Source organism: Megascapheus bottae, chromosome 4 (genome assembly GCF_031878675.1).
Source record: "Megascapheus bottae isolate mThoBot1 chromosome 4, mThoBot2.hap1, whole genome shotgun sequence".
Classification (NCBI taxonomy): Eukaryota; Metazoa; Chordata; class Mammalia; order Rodentia; family Geomyidae; genus Megascapheus; species Megascapheus bottae.
In genome coordinates, this window is record NC_143512.1 from 12,668,926 (window position 1) to 12,693,485 (window position 24,560).

General features: G+C 38.1%; 1 protein-coding gene across 2 annotated transcripts in view; it reads right to left on the minus strand.

Annotated features, from left to right (window-relative positions):
• Ankhd1 (ankyrin repeat and KH domain containing 1) overlaps window positions 1-24,560 on the minus strand; it is a 135,363-nt gene that overhangs the window by 15,850 nt on the left and 94,953 nt on the right. For both annotated transcript variants that reach the window (XM_090331395.1, XM_090331394.1), the window contains exons 16-26: window positions 20,346-20,479; window positions 20,118-20,229; window positions 18,198-18,343; window positions 16,886-17,028; window positions 16,144-16,357; window positions 14,054-14,229; window positions 12,695-12,857; window positions 11,007-11,102; window positions 8,967-9,083; window positions 4,988-5,159; window positions 3,225-3,678 (exon numbers count right to left, since the gene is read on the minus strand). In XM_090331395.1, coding sequence (XP_090187521.1) covers window positions 3,225-3,678; window positions 4,988-5,159; window positions 8,967-9,083; window positions 11,007-11,102; window positions 12,695-12,857; window positions 14,054-14,229; window positions 16,144-16,357; window positions 16,886-17,028; window positions 18,198-18,343; window positions 20,118-20,229; window positions 20,346-20,479 — 1,927 coding nt within the window. The remainder of the gene's footprint in view (window positions 1-3,224; window positions 3,679-4,987; window positions 5,160-8,966; window positions 9,084-11,006; window positions 11,103-12,694; window positions 12,858-14,053; window positions 14,230-16,143; window positions 16,358-16,885; window positions 17,029-18,197; window positions 18,344-20,117; window positions 20,230-20,345; window positions 20,480-24,560) is intronic.

A 24,560-nucleotide genomic window follows, 5' to 3' on the forward strand; every position in this document is an offset into this window, starting at 1 on the left:
TCCATCTTGGGCGGCAGGAGTCTGCTCTTTCCTCATGCAATAAACCCTCTTCTGAAATGTGTGGAGTTTCCTTTTGGCAGACCTTACGACCACTAGGTATGATTTTGGCGTTAAGTTTGTCATAAATAGCCTTTATTATGTTTTGTCTATTCCTAACTTCTCTAGAGCTTTTATCATAAAAGGATGAAGGATATTGTTAATGGCTTTTTCTGTCCTCACTGAGATGATCATGGGATTCTTGTCTTTTGCTCTGCTAATGTTTTTCATTAGTTACTGATTTCCATATACTGAACCACACTTGCATCTTCCTGCTTGATTGTAATGTATGTTTTGTTTTAATTAGTTGTTGAATTTCACTGGCCAGTATTTTATTAAGAAGTTTTGGTCAATCTTTACTGAGATAGAGAAACAATCCAAAAAATTCATATGAAACCACAAAAGCCCCCAAATTAAAAGAACAATCCTGGGGGGGGGGGAAATGTAGTGATGGAGGTGTAATAATTCTAGACTTCAAACTCTACTAGAGAGCTATAGTAACAAAAATACATTGGTACCGGCACAAAAGCAGGCTCAGGCATCCATGAAACAGAAAGGCTTGGATATAAACCTAGAAGACCTAGAAATAAAAACACACCCCTACAGCCATCTAATATTTGATAGGTGAGCTAAACCACAGGTTGAATAAAAGACTTTTCAACAAATGGTATTGGGAAAACTGGACATTCATGTACAGAAAACTGAAAATGGCCCTGTCATTTTGTACTAATATCAATTCAAAACAGATTAATGCCCTTAATGTAAGACTTGAAACCAAAAACTACTACAGAAAGGAGTAGGAAGAATATTAGACTATATTAGCATAGGCTCCGCTCCAACTTGCTTAGTAAAGCTCCAGTGGCTCATCAAACCAAAGAAAAGATGAACAAATGGGACTGCATTAAAAGACATGGTTAATGGGTGGGGAGTTTGGCCTACTGGTGGAGTGCTTGCCTAGCATGGACAAAGACCCAGGTTTGATTCCTCGGTACCATATACATAGAAAAAAGCCGGAAGTGGTGCTGAGGCTCAAGTGGTAGAGCTCTAGCCTTGAGAAAGTCCAAGGACAGTGCTCAGGCCCTGAGCTCAAGCCCAGGACTGGCAAAAAAAAAAGAAAAAGAAAAAAAAAAAAAGCCATGGTTAACAAGTTAAAAATACAGCCTACAGAATGAGAGAAGATCTTTGCCTACAATAAATGGCCTACTACACAGAATATACAAAGAGCTTAAGAAACTAAACCCTCAGAGAATCAACAACCTACTTAATCATAAAATGGGCAGCCCATATAATAAAGCCAAATAGATACTCTAAGAAAAAGTAAAAATGGCCAATAGACATATGAAGAAATAATCAACATCTCTGGCCATAAAGGAAGTGCAAATCAAAACAATGCAGATGCCATCTCATTCCAGTTAGAATGACCATCATCAACAATATAAAATAACAGATGCTGCTGTCTTGGATTTGGGGGAAAAGGAACCCTAATACATTGTTGGCAGGAATGTAAATTTGTTCAACCACTTTGGAAAGAGGTTTAGAGATTTCTCAAAAAACAAAAACAAAAAACCCAACCAACTAACCAACCAGCCAACAAGCAAACATGAAGCTGGGCATGGGCTATAGTAACTCACGCCTATAATCCTAGCTATTCAGGAGGCTGAGATCTGATGACTATAGTTCAAAGCCAGCCCAGGCAGGCAAATCTACAAGACTCTAATCTCCAATTAAGTACTTAAGAAGCCGGAAGTGGAGCTGTGGCTCAAGTGGTAGAGAACTAGCCTTGCACAAAGAAAACAACAAAAAAAACCCCCCACAACAAAGTATAGTGCCCAGTCCCTGAGATCAAGCCCAAGTATCAGCACAAAGAAACAAAATAAGCCTGTAATCCTAGCTACTCAGAAGGTTGAGATCTAAGGATTATGGTTAAAAGCCAGCACGGGCACAGAAGTCTGTGAGACTCTCATCTCCATCAGGAAATTAGAAATGGTGCTGTGGCTAAGTGGTAAAGCAATATAGCCTTGAGCTGAAGAGTTCAGGGACAGTACTCAGGCCCAGAGTTCAAGGTGCACAACTGTCAAAAACAACAACAAAAAACAGGTCAAACCAAAAACAAGGGGCTGGGAGTGTGGCCTAGTGGTAAAGTGCTTGCCTAGCATGCATAAAGCCCTGGGTTTGATTCACCGGTACCACATACACAGAAAAAGCTGGAAGTGGTGTTGTGGTTCAAGTGATAGAGCACTAACTTTGAGGAAAGTCCAAGGATAGTGCTCAGCCCTGAGTCCAAGCCTCAGTATTGGCAAAAAAAATAATAATAAACATAAAAAATAAAAAAATGTACTAAATAAACACAAAGCTACCTATGATCCAGCAATACCATTCTTGGGCATTTATCTGAAAGATTACAAATCAGGATACAGTAAAGCCATTTGCACAACCATGTTCAGTGCTGCACTATTCGCCATAGCTAAGGTAGAGATACAGTCCAAATGCTTTGTAATAGAATGGATCAAGAAAATATTCATATATATATATATAAATGTAATTTTATTCATCCATTAGGAAGAATGATATTACATCATTTGTCAAGAAATGGATAGACCTGGAAAAAGTTATGTTGTAAAGTAAGCCAGGCCCAGAGAAACAAAGATACATTCTCTCTCTTACATGGAAGCTAGAACAGATTTATAAACATATATGTAAACACAATGGGGTTGTAGGTACAAAAATGTAGTGTACAAAAATGTAGTAACCAAAATATGAGAATTCTCAGGAGATAAGTCTAAGTTGACTTTCTGAGAAAAAAATAATTCACAGTCCAACAAATTGGTACTTGAGAGATGGATAGTGAGATGAGAGGGAGGGATAAGCAAATGAAGAGAAGTGTGGAGAGGGGAAAGCAATCCTAAAATTCAATTCACATCCTAAACAATTAAGGAAATTAATGCTGGAACTGGAGGCATGGCTCAAGTGGCAGAGCATCAGCTGTAAGTGAAGAACCTAAGCAAGAGAATAGGGCCTCGAGTTCAAGCCCCAGCTCTTTCTCTGTCTTTGATACACACACACACACACACACACACAGTAATAAAATTATTGAATACAACTAGTGCTTATATAATATACTTTAAATATTTGTGCCAGGCATTAAAAAGCAAAGGTGAATGTAGAGTTAACAAGTCAAAATAAATTACCGTGTTGGAGTTTTTGAAGCAGCAGTGATTGTCTTTTCTTCTTGGGAATTAAGGATCAGTGTGGTACATCTCCTATCACTAGCAGATCCATCCACAGTGAAATTTAATTCTTGGCTTTTACCACCACTACTACTCTCACTATTGCAATCTGTGCTATCCAAGTTTTCAGAATCACTATTCCCACTTATACCACCACCTCTAGGTTCTCCATTTATTTTATTTTTATCTGACTTTGGTTGTGCTAAAGATATATGTTGTTCTGGTAAAATTAAATGTGCTGTGGGAGGGGTTTCTTTTGTTTTATTCTTCTTATTTTTCCGATTAGTGCTGGGGGTTGTCACTACATTGGCCCTTTTTTTCCCAAACACATTTGTGAATGTGGTAGATGTTGCAGAGATTCCAATTGTGGTGGTGGTAGTTGCACTAGGAGGTTCAATGGGAACTTCTTGCTCCACTGAAATTATAAAATGGATAAGAATCACATTGAGAGCCACAGATCTCAAATATTTTTTTCATAAATTATACTTCATAATTTATAGTAATTCACTCTTTTAGGTTATAGTTTCCTTTTGGCAATAAATGAAGAAACATTTACTGTAAGAACATTCTAAGTTCTTAAAGACTATACATACCCATAAAATTATTTTTTTTCCTTTCTTTTTTTTGGTGCCAGTCCTGGGGCTTAAACTCAGCCTGAGCACTGTCCTTGGGCATTCTCAAGGCTAGTGCTCCACCACTTGAGCCACAGCACCACTTCTGGCTTTTTCTATGAACCCAGGGATAAAACCCAGGGCTTCATGCATGCTAGGCAGGTACCCTACCACAAGGCCATTCTCCAAGCCCCTATATACCCATAAGATTCTTAAGATCAGAATGCATGTCTCATGAACTAATGAAAAACCACAATATAATTTGAGTTTAGAATAATTTTTGAATAGTACTTTAGAAGTAGAAGCAAAGAAAATTTGCCTATTATAAGAACTGCCACGCAGGGCCTGGTGGCTCATGCCTATAATCCCAGCTATTCAGGAGGCTGAGATCTGAGGATTAAGGTTCAAAGCCAGCCTCAGCCCTGGCACTAAAGTCCGTGAGACATAAATAAAGCTCTAGGCACTAAAGAACATGAGACTCTTATCTCCAATTAACCACTAGGAAATGGGAATCCAAGGCTCAAGGAGTAGGGTGGTAGCCTTGAACTGAAGAGCTCAGGGACAATGCCGAGGCACCAGGGTAGGGCGGTAGCCTTGAGCTGAAGAGCTCAGGGACAGTGTCCAGGCCTAGAGATCAAGCCCCAAGGCCCAACCCTACCCCCCCCCCAAAATAAAAAAAGAACTGCCCGGCATAACTGCTATAAGTGACTCTGAGGGAAATGAACAATAGGCTCTGACAAAATGTGTATCATCTATAGCTTTAAGACTAAATTTTGGCTAAGAATTTATTGGAGAAATGTACCTCTTCCTAGTTTCTAATCAGGGAGTCAGGTAGAGACATACAGGAAGGAATACTTACAAAACACTTTTACTGTTTTTAGTATATAAAAGGTATTTTACAAAGTGTCTTAAAACTGAACTTCGATAAATTATGTACTTCGCCCTTCGGTTTCTTTATATTAGTTTATGATATGAAACATTTAGAATTATTTAATATAAACTAGGCTATCAATTAAAACTAACCAAATACTAAGGATTAACTACAATAAAAATCATCTTTAATGAGATTGAAAAGAGAATTTTTATCTCTAATTCAGGTGAGTAATTTCTTACCATCTTCATCATTCTCATCATCCTCGTCCTCTGGTAGTTCTGAATTCTCTTTAGGTTTGCTTTCTTCATCTTCTTCCTGTTTCCTTTTCTGCTCCTCCTTTTTCTTTTTTCTCTTCTCTTTTCTTTTCTCTCTTTTAGCAGCAAGAGCCTGCTTTCTGCTTTCTTCTCTTGACTGCAAATAAAGTTAAGTATATCATTTTACCAGCATACAATTCTTCTTATTTTTGGGTTTAGATTCGTAGGGCTTGTATTCAGGATCTAGGTGCTGTCTCTAAGCCTTTTAGTTCAAGGCTGATACTCTACCATTTACGCTACAGCTCTACTTGATGAGTCTCATGCCCAGACTTAAACTTTGTTTTCTAGATTTCAGCTCCCTGAATGGCTACAATTATAAGCACCAGTGCCCAGCAACGTGAATAAACAAAGTAAAAATTTTGTTTATGGCTTTGCATGACTTTCAATCTCAAAACATTTATAAATGCAGAGAGAGGGGGCTAAGAGTTGGGCTTAGTGGTAGAGTGCTTGCCTAGCATTCATGAAGACCTGGGTTTGATTTCTTGGTACTGCATACATAGAAAAAGCCAGAAATGATGCTGTGGCTCAAGTGGTAAAGTTCTAGCCTTGAGAAAGCCCAAAGAGAGTACTCAGGCCCTGAGTTCAAGCTCCAAGACTGAAAAAAAAGAAAAAAAAAAAAACACAAACTGAAAATTATCAAAATGATAAACTTTGTTTTAAAGTTTTTTTTTTTCTTTTCTTTTTGTGGGTCATGGGGCTTGAACTTGGACTGGGCGCTATCCCTGAGCTCTTTAGTTCAAGGCTACCATAATACTCCATTGGCCTGGGCATTGTCTCTGAGCTCTTCAGTTCAAAGCTATTGCCCTACCCTTTGAACCAAGCCCCACTTCCCATTTTCTAGAGGTAAGTGGGAGTCTCAGGTCCTTTTGTGCACGGGCTGGCTTTGAACCTTGATTCTCAGATCTCAGCCTCCTGAGCAGCAAGGATTACACGTATGAGCCACCATGCCTGTTTTTTTTCTTTCTTTCTTTTTTAAAGTTTTTGAACTCAAAACTGGCATTCTATCACTTGGGCCACCAATCTACTTCTGGCCTTTTCTTTCTTTTTTTTTTTCTTTTCTTTTCTCCTGGCTAATTGGAAATAAGAGTCTCACAGACTTTCCTGTGTGGACTGTCTTTCAACCATGATCCTCAGATCTCAGCTTCTTGCATAACTAGGATTACAGGTATAAGCCACAGGCTTTCAGTTAAAATAAAAAAAAAACTGTGTAATTCAAGAGTATAATAGTGCATATATATAATCTCAATACTCATGTGGCTGAGTTAGGAAGATTGTGAGTAAAGGTAGCACCTTGTGTTTGTTTCAAAAAACATCTCAACCCCTTTGTAATTTAAAGAAACAAGAAAGTAAAAAGACATGGGCAAAATAAGAAGAAATTATTGTAATAATATATCCAGTAAAGCGAGGTGAGGTGACTCACTCCTGTGATCCTAGACTCAGGAGGCTGAGATCTGAGGATTGAGGTTTAAAGCCAGCCTCAGCCCTGGCACTAAAGTCCGTGAGACATAAATAAAGCTTGGCACCAGTGGCTTACGCCTATAATTCTAGTTTCTAAGGAGACTGAGAGCTAAGGATATCCAGGTTCAAAGCCAGCCCTGAGCACTGAAGTCAGTGAGACTCTTACCTCCAATTAACTACCAGAAAAGAGGAAAGGAGGCTGTGGCTCAAGTGGTAGAGTGCTAGCTTTGAGCTGAAGAGCTCAGGGACAGTGCCCAGGCCCAGGCCCAGAGTTTAAGCCCCAGAACCGACATAAAAAAAAAAAAAAAAAGAATTCTATGTTGGAAATGAACTATACAACTTGGGGGGAAGACAGGCTGGAAGGGAAAGAACTGGGAGAAAATGAGGGAGGGTGTTCAAAAATAAATATACTTATTATCTGGCTCATGTAACTGTAACCCGTCTGTACATCACCTTTACAATAAAATTAATAAAAGTCAAGAACATTCTCCCCCTTAAAAAAAGAGTAAATGTAGCCAGGAGCTGTGGCACGCGCCTGCTATCCTAGCTACTCAGACGGTTGAGATCTGAGGACTCTGGTTCAAAACCAGCATGGGCAGTTGGTCGTGGTCCAAGTCCCACAATTAACAACCTACATGGACAGACTGTAGGATTGCATGAAGGGTGACAGCAAAAAGGAATTGATAGGCTTACGTTTAAGGAAAATGACGATTTTTCTAAACGGGGGAGACAGCTTAATGGTAGAATAATTGCCTAGCATGTGCAAAGCCCTATATTAGAACCCCAGCACATCAAAGGAGTGGTGTGTGTGTGGGGGGTGGGGGGGACAAGAGAAAAGAACTGTTTTAAAATTGTGATTATAGTGATGATAAAGAACTCTGTGAATATACTAAAAGCCAATACATTTTATGACTTTAAATGGGAATTTTATGATATTTAAGTTAAAAATCTCAGTAAAATTCCTATAAAATACAGCCATGTGGCATTCTATTTGCATAAAATGCAGCTAATATTATCTTTATAAAAGTGAGAAGCCGGGAACTAATGGCTCATGCCTGTAATCCTAGCTGTTCAGGAGGCAGAGATGAAAATCTTGGTTCAAAGCCAGCCTGGGCAGGAAAGACTGTGAGACTCTTCTCTTAGTCACCAGAAAACTAGAAGTGGAGCTCTGGCTCCAAGTGGTAGAGTTCTAGCCTTGAATAAAAAAGCTTAGGCACAGTGCTCAGAAGCCAAGTTAAAGCTTACCCCCTAAAACAAAACAAAACACACAAAACAAAAAACACCACCACCAAAAAAGTGACAATCACTGTAAAACTGTGACCAGAATCTATTATTATAAACATTTTTTTTCCTGTACTTTATAAGTTTGAAACATTTTTTTTTTCAGAGTACTAATTGAACACAGGATCTTTTACTTGCTAGGCTGTGCTAGACCACTTAAAGTTATACCTCCAGGGCCTCTTTAAAGCTGTATTTAAGTTTTGAAAACAGCTATTGTAGTTAGTGGGAGAAAAAACTTCCTTTGTTCCTTTCAGATACCAGTAGAACACAATAATAGTTAACTGACTGATAAAGTCAGAAAACAATAAGCAGATTAGTTTCAAAAGGGATTTTTTTTTTCTTTTTTTGATAGTACTGGGGCTTGATATCAAGGTCCTGGGCACTGTCCTTGGGATTTCTCCAGACTTTACCACTTTAGCCACTGCACCATTTCTGGCTTTTTCTATGTATGTGGTACCAAAGAATGGAACCTAGGTCTTCATGCATACTAGGTCATCATTCTACCACTAGGCCAAACTCCAGGGCCAATTTGTTTTATTTTTAAATGTGTCCCATTATTCCATACAGCTCTGAATATTAGACACTTAAGTCTTTTTTTTTTTTTTTTTAAAGTAAAAGCATTGCTAGGATGACTCCCAGGGCTTTGTGCATCTTAGGCAAGTGTTCTCCACTGAGCGGCATCTCTAGCATGTAAATAGTTACTCTTTATTTATTTATTTTTTTGGCCAGTCCTGGGGCTTGAACTCAGGGCCTGAGCAGTCTTTGGACACTTTTTGCACAAGGCTAGTGGTCTGCCATTTGAGTCATAGCACCACTTCTGGCCTTTTCTGTATATGTGGTGCTGAGGAATCAAACCCAGTGCTTCATGCATGCTAGGCAAGCACTCTACCACTAACCCGCATTCCCAGCCCCTCAAAATATTTTTTTTTTTTTATAAATGATGGTTCAGAATAAAAAAAATATACTGGTTTGAGAATCTAACAATTCCTTCAAATCATGTTTTGTTAAGATTATTGACCTAGAAGCATGAATCAAGTGGTAGGGCTTCTGTCTAGCAAGTATAAAATCCTGAGTTTACACGTCAGGAATAATAATACATGACTGATCATACATGTAACAAATTATTCTGAATATTAAACTTCTAATAAATATTTTTGCCACTCACTTTTTCCAGATCAAGTTCCTTTAGGAGAATACTTGCATTCTTATTTGCTTCTGCAGCCTGCTGATCTTTAGCTTTCACAATTGTTTCAACACACTGGTGACACTTTTTCAAAAGTTCCTGTAGTAGATGATGAAGTAATATAAATATAGAAACACATTAACATATAAAGACCAAGTAAAACTGAAAGCAGCAAGTATACCAAAGTTCAAGGATTATAGTTCAATTAACAGAAAAGTCAATAAATCAAATTTGGTTATCTACTGAATCTAGGCTATCATCCATCATCATATTAAGAATCATCATATTAAGAGCCAGGTGCGCTCACGCCTGTAATCCTAGCTACTCAGGAGGCTGAGATCTGAGACTTTTTTTTCCCCCCAGTCCTGGGCTTGAGCTCAGGGAATGAGCACTGTCCTTGGACTTTCTCAAGGCTAGATCTCTACCACTTGAGCCTCAGCACTATTTCTGGCTTTTTTCTGTGTATGTGGTACCGAGGAATCAAACCCGGTCTTCATGCAAGCTAGGCAAGCACTCTACCACTAGGCTAAACTCCCGGCTGATCTGAGACTCTTATCTCTAATTAACCTATAGGAAAAGGAAAATGGGGCTTGGCTGAAGTGTAGAGCCGTAGCCTTGAGCTGAAGAGCTCAGGGGCAGTGCCCAGGCTGAGTTCAAGGGCCATAACACCCTCCTCCCTTCCCCCCAAAAAAATCATATTAAGAATCACCATATAAGAATAAGGCATGGAGGAGAAAGTGGCACTGTGGCTCAAGTGGAAGAGTGCTATCCTTGAGCTGAAGTGCTCACAGACAATGCCTAGACCCAGAGTTCAAATCCCATGGCCATCCAAAACAAAATAAAAATATAAAAAGAATAAGGCATGTTAGCCAGGAACAAAGGCTCAAGCAGGTAATTCTAGTTTTTGAAGGAGGCTGAGATCAAGAGAGTCATGTTGTGAAGCCAGTCTCGGCACAAAGTCCTTGAGTGTGCATCTCCAAAATAACCAGCAAGGTCTATGAGTGTGGCTTAGTAGTTGAGTGTTTGTCTAGCATGCATGCAGCGCTGATTTGATTCCTCAATACCACATAAATAAGAAAAAGTCAGAAGTGGCACTGTGGCTCAATTGGTAGAGTGCAAGCCTTGAGCACAGAGAGGCTCAGGGACAATGTCCAGGCCCTTAGTTCAAGTCCCAGGACAGGAAAAAGAAAAAAAAAGAAGAAAAGTAACCAGCAAAACAAAAAACAAACTAGAGGCTAGAAGCATGGCTCAAATGGTAAATACCAACTGAATAAATTAGAGATTCTAAGCATAAAACTAATACTGGCCAAAAAAAAAAAAAATACTCAGAAAAGTATTATACCTATCTACTTTGCAGATGGAAAAACCAAAGTTAAGGTTTTTATCTTTTATTTTTTTTTTGGTGCTGGGGCTTGAACTCAGGGCCTAGGCATTGTCCTTGGGCTTTCTCAAGGCTAGTACTCTGCTACTTGAACCACAGCGCAACTTCTGGACTTTTCTGTGTACATGGTACATAATTAAGTACATTTCTTTTTGGTTCACCCACAAGTTGTATAGTTCATATAGTTCATTTTCAACATAGTATCTAATGAGTACCACTGTCGCATTTGTTTATCCTTTGACCCTCCATTCTGTGAAGAATAATTATTTTCCCCCCAGAACTGAGGACTGAATTCAGGGCCTTGAATTTGCCAGACAAGTAATCATCTAATGGGCAAAATTCCCACCCCTGAAGAATAAAATTTTAGGGCCGGGAGTTTGGCCTAGTGGTTAAAGTGCTTGCCTAGCATGCATGAAGACCCGGGTTCGATTCCTCGGTACTACATACATAGACAAAAGCCGGAAGTGGTGCTGAGGCTCAAGTGGTAGAGCTCTAGCCTTGAGAAAGTCCAAGGACAGTGCTCAGAACCTGAGCTCAAGCCCAGGACTGGCAAAAAAAAAAAAAAAAAAAAAAAAAAGAATAAAATTTTAATAATGCATCTTGGTAAAGAAAAATGTGCCTCAAAAAAATAGTAAACTTACCTTATCTGTAATTGTTGCTATGTATCTCATGCATTCTATGTCAGAGGGGAACTGGTTGACTTCCTTCACCAAATATTGAACAACTTTTACATGCCCCTGTAAATACAACAAAAACATAGAAAATAATTCCTAGAAATTTTGCCATATGTTTGACAACTTATAGTTAAAAAATAAAAATTTCTAATTCATTAAATTTAAAATCAATATATGATATGTATAATTCATTTACATATATATGTCGAACTGTTGGGGGAGTTAAGAGGAAGGTCAGAGAGAAAGGAAAGGATGAAGGTGAATATAATACAAGTATATTATATCTATGAATGAAAATAGTACAAGACCGGAGCCAGGAGTTTGGCCTAGTGGTAGAGTGCTTGCCTAGCATGCACAAAGACCGGGGTTCAAATCCTTGATACCACATACATAGAAAAAGCCGGAAGTGATGTTGAGGCTCAAGTGGTAGAGCTCTAGCTTTGAGAAAATCCAAGGACAGTGCTTAGGCCCTGAGTTCGAGCCCAGGACTGGCAAAAAAAAAAATAGTATGAGACCCACTAAAAGATGAACAAAAAAGGAGAGAAGGGAAAGTAATATTTTTTTTTGCATGTATGGAAATATCACAATGAAACATGTTTGCATAATTAGCATGTCCTAATAAAAAATTAGTACATTCTAAGTCACTAAGCATAAAATAGAACGAGCAAAGGAAGGAAGTATAAATGATTCGGCTATGCAGGTTAATATGCACCAATTTTACAAAGCTTTGTAGAACATGTTAAGTAGCTTATAATTTTTCATTAATTACAATGGGTAGATTTAAAATACAGCAGAAAAAAAATGAGATTTAACATATATGAGACAGACTGAGGTGTAATTAAAGTAGGTTCCTTGCCTACTATGAGTAAAACCCTGTATTCAGTCCACTTCCTCCAAACACTATTATTATTATTATTATTATTATTATTATTATTATTATTTGTCAGTTGTGGGGTTTGAACTCTGGGCCTGGGCTTTGTCCCTGAGCTCTTCAGCTCAAGGCTATGGCCCTACCCCTTGAGCCACAGTGCTACTTCCGGTTTTCTAGTGGTTAATTGGAGATAAGAGTCTCAGGTGTTTTTGTGCCCAGGCTGGCTTTGCACAGTGATCCTCAGATTTCAGCCTCCTGAGTAGCTAGGATTACAGGCATGAGCCATTGCACCCGGCTTACACTATAAATTTTTATGGAAGTTCGATCAACTTCCTTCCTAATTAGGTAGAGAAAACATCCATTCACATATAATATTTTCCTTAATTTCATGCTTACTATACAACATAATAATTGTTAAGATACCAAGTGAATTTGCTTTAACACATACCTCTTGGGTTTGGCGACAGAAAAATGGAATAATATCAATTTTTTGCCGTTTCAGGGGCTTAAGCACTGTCCTTGGGATTTCTCCAGGCCAGAGCTCTACCACTTGAGCCACAGCACCATTTCTTGCTTTTTCTATGTATGTGGTACGGAGGAATTGAACCTGGGTCTTCATGCATACTAGGCAAGCATTCTACCACTAGACCAAACTTCCGGTCCAATATCAATTTTTTATATGGAAATAATACTCAACTCTTCAAAATCAGTTTATTTCCTCATGTGGTTTCAACTTAGAATTGGCTTAAAATGATTATATTTTTATCATTTTCCTTTATGTTACCTTTCGGAATGCTGACATAAGAGGTGTGATTTTCCGGTTATCTGCTGCATCCACATCAGCACCTGCTTGCACTAGCAATTGTACTACATCAAAATGACCACCATTAGATGCCAGCCACAATGGTGTATTTCCCTTCTTGTTACGAACATCAATATGAGCTCCCCTATAAAGAAAGAATATTAACACAGTTTGTTTCCTGTAAGAGGCTGACATTTCTGTCTTCTTCTTTTTTGCCAGTCCTGGGGCTTAACTAAGGGCCTGGGCATTGTCCTTGGATTTTCTTAAGGCTAGAGCTCTACCACTTGAGCCACAGCACCATTTCCGGCTTTTTCTATACATGTGGTACTGAGGAATGGAACACAGGTCTTTATGCATGCTAGGCAAGCACTCTACCACTAGGCCAAACTTCTGGCTGAGGCTGACATTTCTCACTTTTTTTTTTTTTTTTTTTCCTTTGGTGGGTCATGGGGCTTGAACTCAGCCTGGGTGCTGTCCCTTAGCTTTCAGCTGAAGGCTATCGCCCTACTCTTGAGCCAAGCCCCACATCCTGTTTTTAAGAGGTTAATTGGAGATAAGAATTTCAGGTCCTTTTGTGCCTAGGCTGGATTTGAACCATGATCCTCAGATCTCAGCTTGCAGAGTAGCTAGGACTATAGGTCTGAGCCACAGCTGTGGTACTAGCTCAAGCAAGGTTTTAAGGATTCACTTTCATAAACACTTCATTTCTAAGAAAGCCAGTGATAGCTTCACTCTCCTGTTATTCCCACCTTGTAAAGCCTCCTCCTAGTCAGCACCAACTGATCTGTGATCATGAATAATTATATGATGTCTGTAAGCCTCGCTAATCAGGAGGCAGAGATCTGAGGACCAACATTCAAAGCCAGCTCAGGCAGGAAAGGCTGTAAAGACTCTTAGCTCCAATTAATCACTCAAAAACCAGAAGAGCTGTGGCTCAAGTGGTAGAGTACTAGCACTGATTAAAAAGGGGTAGCAACCAGGACCTGAGTTCCAGCCTCTGGTCCACCACCAAAAATTTAAAAAAAGACCCTGAGCTAGAATCACTCTGTAAGCCACTCCCAGATTCTTTGGTCATAGAGATTATGAATTGTTATTACCAATTTATGCCAATAAAATAAAGTTTTTTTTGATAGTCCTGGAACTTGAACTCAGGACCTAGGTGCTATCCTTGGGCTTTCTCAAAGCTATCGCTCTACCATTTGAGTCAAGAGCACCACTTCTTTCTCTGTATATGATATTGAGGAACTGAATCTAGGGCTTTGTGCATGCTAGATGAGCACTCTACCACTAAGCCACACTCCCACTCCCAAAATAAACATTTTTCAAATGAAAATTACCCACCTGTTAATCAGGAGCTCACAAAATTTATAATGACCTTTGTCTGCTGCTATTGTTAATGCAGTATCTCTTGATGAAGGCACTGGAGGGGCATTGACATCTGCTCCTTTATCAAGGAGAACTCTTCCAACCTCAGCATACCCTCCAGAAGCAGCTTCCATCAAGGGAGTAAGACCAGTCTGTTTAAAGCAATTAAGGATGCAATAAATAATACAATTTCTCACAAAAACTAAAGTAATTGATGCTTAAGAAGACCTATTTTTATGAAAGAACTAAACTACATTCTATTTTAATTTTACTAAATAACAAGTGAAAATTGCTAGATTCAGTTAGATATGCCAGAATGAATTCACTTACAACCTACTGCCTTATGCAATAAAGAAAAATGAAGCCAAATGTGATGGTACATGCCTATAATCCTAACATTGAGCAAGCTGAGGAGAAAAATTTTAAATCTGGTCGGTCTGGACAACCTACAAGTTCCAGGTCAACCAGGCTATATAGTGAGACCCTGTCTCAAAACAAAACACAGCACAACAGAAATGATTTCTATGATGCTATAGCTATTAGATAACTTCTTTTCAAAATGAAGACTTCTTAAATTTATTAATCTCTAGCCTTTTTCTCCCTTCTCCTCCCCTGTCCTCTCTGCTTCATTTTTTGGCGATATTATCTCACTATGTAGCCCAGACTGGCCTTCAGTTCATTAATCTTCCATACGGCTAGGAATATAAACATATCATTGTACATGGGTTGACATTTTTGTCAAGACATTTCTTGGGGCTGGGAGTTTGGCCTAGTGGTAGAGTGCTTGCCTAGCATGCATGAAGACCTGGGTTCGATTCCTCAGTACCACATACATAGCAAAAAGCCAGAAGTAGTGCTGTGGCTCAAGTGGTAGAGCCCTAGCCTTGAGAAAAATCCAGGGACAGTGCTCAGGCCCTGAGCCCAAGTCCAGGACTGGCCAAAAAAAAAATTAAATTAAAAAAAAAAAAGACATTTCTTACTTGTACCATTCCCAAAGCAATTTGGATTTGCTAGGCCTTTTAATAGGTAAGTGGGCCACAAATAGTACTTACATAGAAAAAGACAAACTAGATGGCAGTTTAAAAAGTACAAGGGAAGCCAAGAACTGATGGCTCATAACTATACACTTGGCTACTCAAGAGGCTGTGATCTGAGGACTGTGACTCCAAGCTAACGAAGGCAGAAAGTCTTTGAAACTCTCATTTCCTTAATTAACCAGCAAAAGCTGGAACTTGAGATGGCGCTCAAGTGGTGGAGGACTAGCCTGGAGTAAGAATGAAAAGATCTGAGACCTGAGATGATGCCCTAGCACAGACACATAATCCAAATGACACAGAGTCCAAGGTAAAACCATCTTTTCATTTCTTATATGTTGGTCATGGGGCTCAAACTCAGGACCTGGGCACTGCCTCTTTTTTGCTCAAGGATAATGCTCTACCACTTTGAGCCACAGCTCCACTTCCAGTTTTCTGGTGGTTAAGTAGGGAATCTCATGGACTTCCCTGGTTGGGTTGGGTAGCTTTGAACTATGATCGTCAGATCTCAACCTCCTGAGTAGCTATCATAACAGACGTGAACCACTAGTGCCTGGCTTCTCATTTTTTAGATTAGAAAAATGCAGTTGTTACATTAACTTAAAAAAGTATAACTGATGAAGTTCAGAGAGATAAGATGAAATTTCCATTCAATCCTTTTAAATTTGAAATGACAGACTGACAGTCACCTTATTTTAAAAGAATTTCCTCTAAGCTACATTTTTCTAGGGTTCTTAATATCATAGTTTGAAAGAAAGTCAAACCACTGACACAACTCCTATTTTCTAATTTCAAAGTCATGACAGTCAGAATCTATCATAATTAAATTAGAACTTAGCTGGTCCAATTTTATAATCTATGAACTAATTTTTTGCCTAGAGTTTTTATAAATAAAATGAGTTATTTAAATGGAAATAGTATATACTGACTACTGTCTGACATAATTTCCCAAACCTGAATACTATGAGTTAGATGCCATGTTCTTTTTACTAGAGATATATTTGAAATGTCCACAAATTATAAAATACTTACTTTTGCCCTATGTTCAACATTGGCTTTGCGGTCCAGAAGTAAACTCACTACTTCTGCTCGGCCCTGGAAACAGGCCAGGGTTAGAGCTGTGTTCCGATTGGTCTCTATCTGAGCATTAATATCTGAACCCATATCAAGCAGCAGTTTCACTGCAGGAACATGTCCATTCATTGCAGCCAACATCAGAGGAGAAATACCTAATTTACTCCCAGTCCTAAGGGTGAAAATATGCTCAGATAATTAAGATAATATATTTCATGTGTTTTTTTAAAAAAACCACAACATTAAAGATGAAAATTTAGTTCAGCTATAAAGATTTCTAACACTGAAGAATACATTTTATTTGAATGAAATAGTAACAGGGAATATGAAAATTTTGCAAGTTAAAACCAAAACTTACAAGTTATAAATTTTCAACTACAAGTAAAAAGTACTTTCTGAAATGAAACCTCTTAAAGAAATCACATTAATCGTATAAACTGAGATCATTTTTATATTATAGGGATAATTTTTGGCCTTGCGATTTCAGACTATCTTAATTAAAATACCAAGTGTCTAGGGGCTGGGGTACTGCTCAAATGGTAGAAATAGCTGGGCAAGTGCAAGGCCCTGACTTCAAACATTAGTGTTGCCCAAAGAGGGGTGGGGAATATTTTCTGTCCAAATCCTTAGAGAAAGATACCTAAAGCCCAAGGTAGTGACTTACTAATTATTAATAATAAAATGAATGAACAGTTGATACCTTGAATTAATTTCTGCCCCAGCATTTAGAAGAATCTTAATGATATTAACATAGCCTCCAGATGCAGCTAGACTCAATGGAGTATAATCAGACACATTTCTATGTTCTTTATTTGCACCCCGAGCGAGCAGCAAATCTACTACCTATAAAGTAAAATAAGAATAGTGAAACTCAGTTTACACCAAGGGTTCAACTTACAAAGTAAAAAGCACAAAGAAATAGGACCTATGGGGGCCAGGAGTTTGGCCTAGTGGTTAAAGTGCTTGCCTAGCATGCATGAAGACCCGGGTTCGATTCCTCGGTACCACATACATAGAAAAAAGCCAGAAGTGGTGCTGAGGCTCAAGTGGTAGAGCTCTAGACTTGAGAAAGTCCAAGGACAGTGCTCAGGCCCTGAGCTCAAGCCCAGGACTGGCAAAAAAAAAAAAAAAAAGAAATAGGACCTATGGGTCCAGGAGTTTGGCCTAGTGGTAGAGTGCTTTCTGCCTACCAAGCACGAAGACCCAGGTTCGATTCCTCAGTACCACATACATAGAAAAAAGCCAGAAGTAATGCTGAGGCTCAAGTGGCAGAGCTCTGGCCTTGAGAAAGTCCAAGGAGAGTGCTTAGGCCCTGAGCTCAAGCCCAGGACAAAAAAAAAAGGACCTATGATTTCCTGTCTAAATATGTGACATTTAAAGTATATTTTATTAGGTCCTAATTATTAATATATCAGCGTCAAAGAAAGGATCTTCTTTTTTCTTTTTGTCAGTCATGGGGCTTAAACTCTGGGTCTAGCCATTGAACCTGAGCTCAAGGCTACCACCCTACCCCTTGAGCCATAGCATCACTTCAGGTTTTCTGTGATTAATTGGAGATAAGAGTCTCATGGACTTTGCTCAGGCTGGTTTTGAACTGTGATCCTCAGATCTCAGCCTCCTGAGTAGCCAGGATTACAGGTGTGAGCCACCATGCTTGGCAATGGATTTTATTTCATACTAAAGAATTAAGACCTTTAAAATCCCAATTATATTAAAGCAACAAGATGATTTCATTTCTCAACTACTGAGCAATGGATTTGTCTTTTATGTGTTGGAAATGTAGCAACTCAATCCCTATAAATGTAAGACAATTTTTATTTGTTCATCAGGGCAAGCAGATTCTTTAAAAGGGCATTTATGAGTCCCATTAAGAAAAGTATCCCACTCCCCAGAAATGAAAGGGACATGTCAAAACACACGTACCTTTTATTCAGGTAGCTAAAGTATCAATCATGTGCATACTGTAAAGTACAACTAAAATGTTTACAGAATGAAAATTTACACGAACATACCTCTTGACGTCCACCAGAACATGCTAAGGAAAGTGGAGTATCCTTAGTTCGTTCAGATTGTGCTTCTATATCTCCACCTTTATCTAAAAGAATTTCAACAACTCCAACATGCCCTGCTGTTGCTGCCAGGATCAGTGGAGTAAAGCCTAAATCAGAAAATAAAAAAAATCTCTAACACATTTGTGCTTTTTACTTAAAGGTATTCTTTTTTTTTTTTTTTGGTTGGTCATGGGACTTGAACTCTGGGTCTGGGCGTTGTCCCCGTGCTCTTCAGCTCAAGGCTACTATCCTACCCCTTGAGCCACAGCGCCACTTCCACTTTTCTAGTGGTTAATTGGAGATGAGTCTCACGGACTTTTTAGTGCCCTGGCTGGCTTTGAACCGTGATCCTCAGATCTCAGCTTCCTGAGTAGCAAGAATTATAGGTGTGAGCCAACCGCGCCTGGCTTAAAGGTATTCTCCTAAATTCTCAATTATTTTAATAAAAAGACAAATAATTGAATCATTTAGCATTAAACTGCTCTAAACCCTAATTTGTTAATGATAAAACACATACACATCTGACAAAAGCAAATGCTAAGTCAATACAACTTTTGAAGCTTTACCCATATATTCATTATAAACTTTGATGTTCCTGTAAAAATTAACTCAGGGTTCAGGAGAAAGGTGACTACAACTTTATTTTTTTTTCCATGCAGGGGATTGAGCCAAGGTCCCCTAACACTTGACAAGAGCTCTACAACTGTGCTACAACTCCAGCTCTGCAAGTAAAATTTGTTCAACTTCACTGATGACTTATACAGTAAGCACGACTTAATCTCAGATTAATAATATTTTGACCAAGTATAAAATAAAGCAAACGGGAATAAAAGCCTACCCCTGGGCCTAGGCATTGTCCCTGAGCTCTTCAGCTTAAGGCTACCATAGCCTCTACCATTGAGCTAAGCCACACTTCCCATTTTCTAGAGATAATTGGAGATAAGAGTCTCAGGTCCTTTTGTGCCTGGGCTGGCTTTGAACTTTGATCCTCAGATCTCAACCTCCAGAGTAGCTAGGATTACAGGCGTTAGCCACCACAACCCACACCCGCTCAAAAGATAGTTTTAAAACAGCCATTTCAAATTTGCACACACAAATGAAGCATAGTGGATATAAAGTTCTCAGTCAGTCCCATATTATCAGTAGTTGGGTTTAAATCATTGTGTGATCTGCTCTCAACTTTGTGAAAATGTTATCCCCCTAGAAGCAAATGATAGGCAAAAAAAAAATATATGAAAAAGCAAAAGTGATTCTTCCAAGACAAAAAGGGCATATAATATGTTTAACTTAAGCTATTAGTGAACATTTTAGACGTGTTGAAAGGCAACATGTCTTTGGTTGCAGCTGGGAAATATTACTTCCAGGTTTTTCTGTGATTAACTGGAGATAAGATTTTCATAAACTTTCCTGCCTGGCCCGGCTTCAAACTACAACCATCAGATCTCTTGAGTAGTTTGGATTACAGGCCTGAACTTCTAGTACCTGGCTTACTTTTGAAAAAAATTTTTTTTTTTTGGTGGGTCATGGGGCTTGAACTTGGCCTGGGTGCTGTTCCTGAGCACTTCAGCTCAAGGCTACCACGCTACCCTTGAGCCAAGCCCCACTTCCTATTTTGTAGAAGTTAATTGGAGATAAGAGTCTCAGGTCCTTTTGTGCCCTGGCTGGCTTTGAACCTTGATCCTCAGATCTGAGCCTCCTGAGTAGCTAGGATTACAGGCATGAGCCACCGTGCCCGCTCTTTTGAGTTTTTTTGGAGAATTATTTGGCTTGGTAAATTAATGAATCTTATTATTTAGTCTCATTACTAAATATAGGAACTACTTAATGCTAGTGAAAAAGGTACAATTGTTTTTTCATCGAACTTATTACTGATATTCCTACCTTTTTTGTCTCTGTGCTCAATTTTAGCTTCTCGTGCAATAAGTACAGACACAAGTTCTTCATGACCTCCTGCACAAGCCAGTGTTAATGCTGTGTCATGATTGCTTTCAGTCTAGAAGAAAAAATGATTATCAATTGAAATTATTTTTCATCAAGAATATACAATAACTTCATTTTTCAAAGAAACAATGTACAAAGTAAATTTGTCAGATAAGCTGATCTACTCACATGTGCATCAATGTCAACTGAAGGATATACAGGGGAAATTACATTGCTTGGAGACTGTGAACAGGATTCAGGTGTAACACATTCAGTAGCATGTGAAGAACTGTTGGAACCAGTGGGCACTCTGCTACTCACAGCTGAAAAACAACATTAATGTTGCTAAATTCCATTCAAAAGAGTAAAGTTGTTTGTATATAGAAATATACAGAGAAGCACCTCAACAAAACAAAATAAAAATCCAGAAATATATACTGAGGTGGCCAAATCAGAAGTGTTGTAGTCTTAGAAGCACCTACTTTTGAATGCTAGTTCTAGCACAAACTTTCTGAAATTGACCAAGTAATTAAACTTGTCTAGACCCTCAATTTTCTTTGTGTGTAGAAAGAGGAAAACTCTGCATTGAAAAGTTGTTCACTGAGCGATGTAACATACTTCTCAGAATACCATGTATTTAGAGTACATAAAATAAAAGATAATACTTTTTACATTTTTAATATACAGAATATATTTTAGTAAGTTCTCTATCTTAGTTTGTAGAAGGCATTAGATAAAATAAGAAAATAAAAAAAAGAGGTGAGAACAGGTTTCATATAAGTAACAGGGATTATGTACTTTAAAATTCAATGTTTATTTTGAAAATTTACTAAAATAAATCAATTCTTCAAAGTGAAACTTCTTTGCAAAGAATACTGAATTTCTGTATTTGAGTCTCAATATCTAATGTATAAGTTAAGAACTAGGCATGGTAGTACATGCTGATAATCCTAGCAGTTGGTAGGTTGAGAAGGGAGGAATAGGGATTCAAGGCTATCTGGGCTACACAGTGAAATTGTCTCACCTTTTTTTTTTTTTTGGTGGCTCAGACCTGTAATGCTAGCTACTTGGGAGGCAGAAACTAGGAAATGGTTCAAGGCCAGCCCAGGCATAAAAAAATCTATCTCATTCAATGGCTGGGTGTGATAGTTTATGCTTGTCATCCCAAGGTTACACAAAAAAGGGACTACAGTCATGGCGAGTCAGTCTAGTATGCCTGGCAATGAAGTAACCCTATCTCAAAAATATGTAACACTAAACAAACTGGTAGAATGGTTTAAGTAGTAGAGATCCTACTCGACAAGCACAAGACCCTGAGCTCAAACCCCAGTACCGCCCCGCCCTAATTTTTTAAATTAAAAGATAAAAAATGAGTTGAGGGCCGGGAGTTTAGCCTAGTGGTAGAGTGCTTGCCTAGCATACACGAAGACCTAGGTTCCATTCCTCTGTACCACAAACACAGAAAAAAGCCAGGAATGGTGCTGTGGCTCAAACGGTAGAGCTGTAGCCTTGAGAAAGTCCAAGGACAGTGCTCAGGCCCTGAGCCCAAGCCAGGACTGGCAAAAAAAAGAAAGAAAGAAAGAAAGAAAGAAAGAAGAGTTAATAGGTATGATGGGACACCCTTATAATCCCATCATTAGGGAGGTTGAAACAGATCTATGAGTTAAATGCCAGTCTGGGCTACAAAGGAGACCCTAATTAAAGCCAAAACAAAGAAAAACCCCAAATTAAAGGTTACATCTTTTTAAATCTGAATGTTTCTTATACTTCATAAGAGATGAAATTTACTCACAGAGGGGGAAATGGGATCTATATTAGAAGTATGAGGGGGCTGGGAGTTTGGCCTAGGTAGAGTGCTTGCCTAGCCTGCACAAAGACCGGGGTTTGATTCCTCAGTACCACATACATAGAGAAAAGCCGAAAATGGCGCTGCTATTCAACTGGTAGAGCTCTAGCCTTGAGAAAGCCCAAGGACAGCACTTGGTCTTGCGTTCAAGTCCCAGGACTGGCAAAAAGGAAAAAAAATTAAAAAGGAAAATGAAAGTAAAAAAAATTTAAGTACTTCAAGTTTTGGAAAATGTTTTCTTTCTAGAATTATATATGACTGGATCTGTTCTAGAATTATATATCTTTCTAGAATTATATATTTATAGATCTTTCTAGAATTATATACAACTGGGCGCTGTTCACAACAAATATGAGTGACACAATTTATTGTTATTAGTTTAAATAACTAAGCAAATTTAACTACCTCTTTCCTCCCCACCAATACATAAAATCATCTTGGAAATATAAATTTTGGCAATTTCAATTGCCATATACAGAATATAATTCAACTACACAGTTACAAATAAGGATGATCATTTTGTTAGTTTCACCTGGGAAAATATAACAAAGTACTCCCTTTTAAAAAATCAATGAAACAAAAGAAGATATTCTGTTATACCTCAAAATAACTGCTGTATTTAGAAGACAGCTTAAAAATAGTAACACACTATCAATAAGACTTTAACATATATTTTAGTAAAGAATTATGTTTCTATCATAAGTATATTAAATATTAAATATTAAAAATATTTAAAATAGATGTTTGGAGTTGCTTAGCCACACTGTAATGCTATGATAGTTGACATAAAAAGACTTTTCTATTTAATGCATTACTAAAAAATATATGGTTACAATACCACTTACTGTATATTTTTGAACTATATTATCCTAGAAGCATTTTTCTACTGGTAATAATAACAATCAGAACCATTTCACAGAAAGTGACTTTAATAAAATTAGTTACAAATGTAAAGTTATAGTAAGAAAGTAAGAGATTTAAAAAGTACATATGCATTGAAAGTTGTATTATAAAATATCACACTAGGACTGTGACATTTTCATGAATTTAAAATAGCTCCTATCTCTAAATGTGTCTGAAAATAATAAAAGCAGATTTCCACAAATATCAAAATATAATTCTGACTAAATTTAGATATTACAACAAAATAGTATGTTTTAGCCCTTAACTCTGTGAAGTAGAAGAAAAGAAGCATGGTAGGTAGGCCAAAAGATAATAAATATTACTATAAAAATCTCAGGGAGCTCGATACCACCAGTGGCTCACACCTGTAATCCTAGCTACTCAGGAGGCTAAGATCTAAGAATTGTGGTTCAAAGCCAGCCTGGGCATGAAAGCCTATGAGAGTCTTATCTCCAATTAATCACCAGAAAACTGGAAGTGACACTGTAGCTCCAGGGGTAGAATGCTAGCCTTGAGCTGAATAGTTCAGGGACAGCACCTAGGCCCAGAGTTCCAAGTCCCATAACAGACCAAAAAAAAAAAAACAAACCAAAAAACAACAACAAAAAACCCCTCATGAATATTAGGTAAACAAAATATCCTGTGACATTTTAAGAAATAAAGTTGTTACAATGTTTTATGGAATAGTAGCTATTTAAGAGTTGCACTTCATAAAACCTAAAAATGAAATAGTAACATCCATTAGATGAATTTTTATTTAAATAATTTTGCTGTAAATCCCCTAAAAAATAAGAAGATATTCTAATTACCTGTTTTTCTTTTTTTCTTTTTTGTGTTGGTTCTGGGACTTGAACTTGGGGGGCTTGGGTACTGTCCCAGGGCGTTTTTTTGCTCAAGGCTAGTACTCTTATCACTTAAACTATAGCTCCACTTCTAGCTTTTTGCTGATTATTTGGAAGTAATAGTATCACAGACTTTCCTGTCTAGGTTAGCTCTGAACTGTTAACCTCTGATCTTACCCTTCTGAGTAGCTAGGATTATAGCCATTGAGCTACCATGCCCAGCTCTACCTGTTTTAATTTTGTCTTTGCTTTATTTATCCCAATGACACTTATATTTTAATTATTATACAATGTATGTTGAATTTTTAATAAATGGCCCTATAAATGAGACAGTTAACTTTTAATTCCTTATAAGAAATATCTAGAGGCCAGGAGTTTTGCCTAGTGGAAGGGTGCTTGCCTAGCATGCATGAAGACCCAGGTTCAATTCCTTGGTACCACATACACAGAAAAAAGCTGGAAGTAGTGCTGTGGCTCAAGTGGTAGAGCTCTAGCCTTGAAAAATCCCAAGGACAGTGCTCAGCCCCTGAGTGCAATCCTAGGACTGGCAAAAACAAAAACAAAAACAAAAAAAAACCCAAATCAAACAAAAACAAAACAAAACAAAAAACCCCACCCCCCCAAACAAAACAAATATATACAAACTGAAAGCTAGGTTAGACTTTGGATCCAATGTCTTCTGAAATTGAAGTGTCTTCCAATTTATATCCAGAAGCCTAATTTAAAAGTCCAATTTGAGCCAGGCACTAGTAGCTAACTTGTAATCTAGCTACTCAGGAAGCTGATATCTGAAGACTGAAGTTCAAAGCCAGC